General features: G+C 35.3%; 1 protein-coding gene across 1 annotated transcript; it reads left to right on the top strand.

Moving 5' to 3' along the window:
* The first annotated feature begins 434 nt into the window (after positions 1–434).
* Positions 435–2,197, top strand: LOC149146198 (uncharacterized). Its single transcript, XM_089452693.1, has 3 exons — positions 435–489; positions 680–960; positions 1,055–2,197. The coding sequence occupies exons 1-3, from the start codon at positions 435–437 to the stop codon at positions 1,895–1,897; spliced, it is 1,179 nt and encodes a 392-aa protein (XP_089308819.1). The 3' UTR covers positions 1,898–2,197.
* Positions 2,198–4,058: the final 1,861 nt, after the last annotated feature.

Raw genomic sequence — 4,058 nt, 5'->3', positions numbered from 1 at the left:
AACGATGCCTACTTCATTTATGAAGGCAGAGATATTGAGATGAAATGTAAGCTTAATTGTAATTTCCTCTGGATAATAAGAAAATCTTGCCTTGCCTATGGATGTTTTGTTGACAAATCATTCGAGTTTTACTGCACATTAATCTTCATCATTATTTATCTAATATTAAATGCTCCAAATACCAACAAGTGATATCAAAACCGGGTTTTGTCCAAGTCTAGGGTGAGGGCCCGGGTAGTTTGATTAGAGCCAAGGTGAAACAGACTAGAGTTTCATCCACTGCTTAGAGGATGTCAAACACCTGTTTGCTGCATGGAGGAAGTTGAAGTAGAGAAGGTTCCCATGCAATTCCTTAGTTCCTCCCTTTAATCTCTCTTTCTAGCCGTGTCAAGAATTGAGTTCATTGGAATAGGGATAATGTTTGGGGTAGCTATATGGAAAATATCCATTTTATGCCGTGGGATTTTGACAAGATGGTATTTCAAGCTGGTGATTCCATCAAACATTTCCATTCCATATAGTTTACAACTCAACTTTGTTCTATGATCACCTTCATATGGTTCACCATGCTCCCACATTTGATCCAATGGCTTTGCCCTCTAATTATAAGCCAGTATTTAAAATTGAAAATCTGGGTTATTGTGATCAATTGTTGATAAAATCAATTTTATTTTTTCAGGTGTGACGCAGCCCAACCTTTCTCTATTCAAAAACCATCTAAGGGAGTACACGCAGAAGCTGCACATTCCTACACCTGTATATAAGATTGTAAAGAAAGGACCAGAGCACGAACCGATTTTCACAGCAACAGTAAGTGTGAATGGAAAAATATATGATTCTCCTCCTTCAAGTTGTTTCCGTAACCATAGAGCTGCAGAGCATGCAGCTGCTCGTGTTGCACTTCAGGAATTGTCTGAGGAGGAAGGAAATGCATCAGCAGGAAACTCTCCTAATGCAGTGGTAAGCTCTGATTTTTCCATTTATGCTGTCAATCCTGATGTATTTATTGAAATTTATGTGCACTTCTGCCTTACCTGTTACGCTGTCGTCACAGTTGGACACAGAGTTTTGTAGAACCCTACTTCACGAGCAACTGAAAAAGCTGAACTTGTCAGATCCTTCTTATAGCTGGGAAAAGTCAGGGGAGGGACCCAAGTCGACATATGAAGGTACTGTGGAGATTGCGGGGACTCATTATGTAGGAGGACCTGCAAAAAGCAAGAAGGGAGCTGCAATCAAGGCTGCTCGAACAGCACTGTTGGCCATTCAAGGACAGCATTGTAAGTCAACTACTGAAGTTGTTGTTGATGCTCATTCTGGTATAAAGAGGGAAAGAGAAGTTGAGCAACCCGCTGAAGGGCAAAAGGATGAGATGAATAAAAAGCGGAATACAGAGAATGCATCAGCAATAGACTTAAAAGGTGAACAGAGCCATCTGCAACAGGAGATGTGTGTCAATGATGGACAAGAAACAAAAGCAGGAGAGGGACTCAGTTATCAAGAGACTGCACAGAAGAGCGAGGGTGAGGAGATGGTGCACAGATCAGAGGAAGAAGCTAAGGAATCAAGAGATGAGGTTGTTCCTGCTCTTGAGGAGATTGATGGACAATTAACAAAACCAGTAGCGGGGCTCAATTATCAAGACACTTCACAGAAGAAGGAGGGTGTGGAGATGGTGCACAGAACAGAGAAGGAAGCTAAGGAATCAAGAGAGGAGGTTGTTCCTGCTCTTGAGGATATTGATGGGCAATTAACAAAACCAGTAGCGGTGCTCAATAATCAAGAGACTGCACAGAAGAGCGAGGGTGAGGAGATGATGCACAGAACAGATGAACAAGCTAAGCAATCAAGTGATGAAGTTGTTCCTGCTCTTGAGAAGGTTATACCAAAAATGTGAGGAGGAAACGTGGGAACATAGTAGGTGGTGTCTTTCTCCAAATATTTGTTTGAGGCTTTGAGATCTTTTTCAAGTGTGTGACAATGTTTTATGCCATATTAAACTTTAAGCATTTAAGATTGGGTGGATCAGACATCCACAAGCTGTTTCTAATTTTACTGTTTTCACTGAAGCTGGCAGTACTTTAAAATTGGTTTTAAACCAGTGTTTTGTTTCATTTTAGCCTCGCTTTGTTTGAATTTAGCAGGGCAAATAGGTGATATTAACACTGAAATTGAAGGTAAAGATAATTTTGGTGCAGGAAAGGTAAGTTAAGACCATGAAATATAAAGTTCGATGAAGTGTTTTAAATTTTCATGAAAAAAATGAAGTTAAGAACATGAATATTAAGTTTGATGACGAGTTCTTCATTTCCATTTCACTTTTTCATGGGTATTTTCAATTTCATGGATGTTGAGAATCCTCTCTAACTTCTGAAACAGGTTTATGTACAGGTAGGGTAGGGTATATATATTTTGAGATTATAAATCTTAAAATTAAGAGGTAGTTTTCATGTTGTGTAATAAATTTATGAAAATAAGATTTTAATTGTAAATATATTTTTGTTATTCAAGACTTAATCTTGTTAGAGCTTACTTTTAAGCCTTATCACAATGAGCCAAAGATGCCCCTTTTCCCAAGTGGGACTTGAAACTGGGTGAAGTAGATAATGTTCCATTTGTCAATAATGGTTTTTAGACAATGTGCAACTAATCAATGGAAGCTAAGGGTTGGGCCTTGAGATCACATCGTTGATTATAGTTAGATGATGACATTTAATTAGGATGGGCATTCTAGTCGGAAGTCATGTGATCCTCCATGAAATTTTCAAAGATAAGAGCAATGTGAAATCATTTTTATGGATTTTTTTAGTTATACATTCAATCATAAATGACAGGTATTTCATAAAGTTAATTGTGAATGTTTGTAACTATTTAACTAAATGACATGTCTAGTTACTATGAAATGATATTCCTATGTTGCAATAATATGAATCATTCTCTCCCATCATTGATGTAGTAGTTGCAACAACTTCTTCAATGGGAATATTTCATATGCAAGTGTTTTGGCGAGTTAATTTTGTTTAATTATAGTAGTGTAGTCTTGCTATTTTACTTTTCATAGTTTTGCTTATTCATCGAATTAGCTTTGTACTAAGGATATGTTTCCCATATACATTGGAGATTGACATTAAGCATACAAGGAGGTTAAAGGACTCTCCTTAAAAAAGATTTAAAGTTAAATTTATATAGTATTTTTCTCCTTGAATCATACATTACATAGTTTATATGCCTTCCATTGGAATAAAATCATTAAGTATGGCTTATTTCCCCAAAAATGTGAGTTGAACCTTATTTGATTATTGAATATATGGTCAGTATGCTCTTATTGTTTTCATATATGTGTGTATGTCGAGGTATTTACTTTTATGTTTGTGCCATCTCAAATTTACTTTTTTAGCATTAGCTTGCTTTTTCTGAAGTTTTTCAAGCAAATTGAAAATTTCAAAAATGATTAATTATCCTAGATATGTTGTCTACTTTGTTAAATGCATCATAATTAAATAACATTATAGATAAGGAACAACATTCATTGTTCAAGTTTTTTCTTCATTTTGCAATCAAATTTTCAACATTTACTTTAGAAACTTTACTTAGAATTAACACTTACAATAGTATATTGGTAGATTGGGTTTGTTGGTTGGATTGGATTGTTGAGATATTTTCTCAACAATAATTTCCTAGTTTGGAATCTATTGGATCTCATAATCACTATATATGTGGGATGTATTTTGGTTTCGAAATGAAATATATGAATTGTTTCACGTGTAATCTGTCCACCATGTCCGCTCCTCAAATGCCCTTTTACTTTAGAATTGACCATCATTTATGTTTGCTTGATGATTTAAATTGCTAAAAAACTAAAGTTGATTAGATAAAGAATGAACTCATCATTACTTATTTACCACTTTTAGATTTTCCTTTTTCATAACTTCATTCAATGTTTCAAGTCTTGTAGAAATTATGTGTAGCTTTGAAACTGCTCATGAAATTTACTAAATCATAAGACTCAAAGCTACTCTACTCATCTGATGAATTCAATTCATGATCTAGAATACAAA

The sequence above is a fragment of the Pinus tabuliformis genome, chromosome X (genome assembly GCF_031772625.1).
Source record: "Pinus tabuliformis cultivar Carrire ecotype Pingquan chromosome X, CPIR1, whole genome shotgun sequence".
NCBI lineage: Eukaryota > Viridiplantae > Streptophyta > Pinopsida > Pinales > Pinaceae > Pinus > Pinus tabuliformis.
The sequence above is the reverse complement of the archived record's forward strand: the minus strand, read 5'-3'. Positions and strand labels throughout refer to the sequence as shown.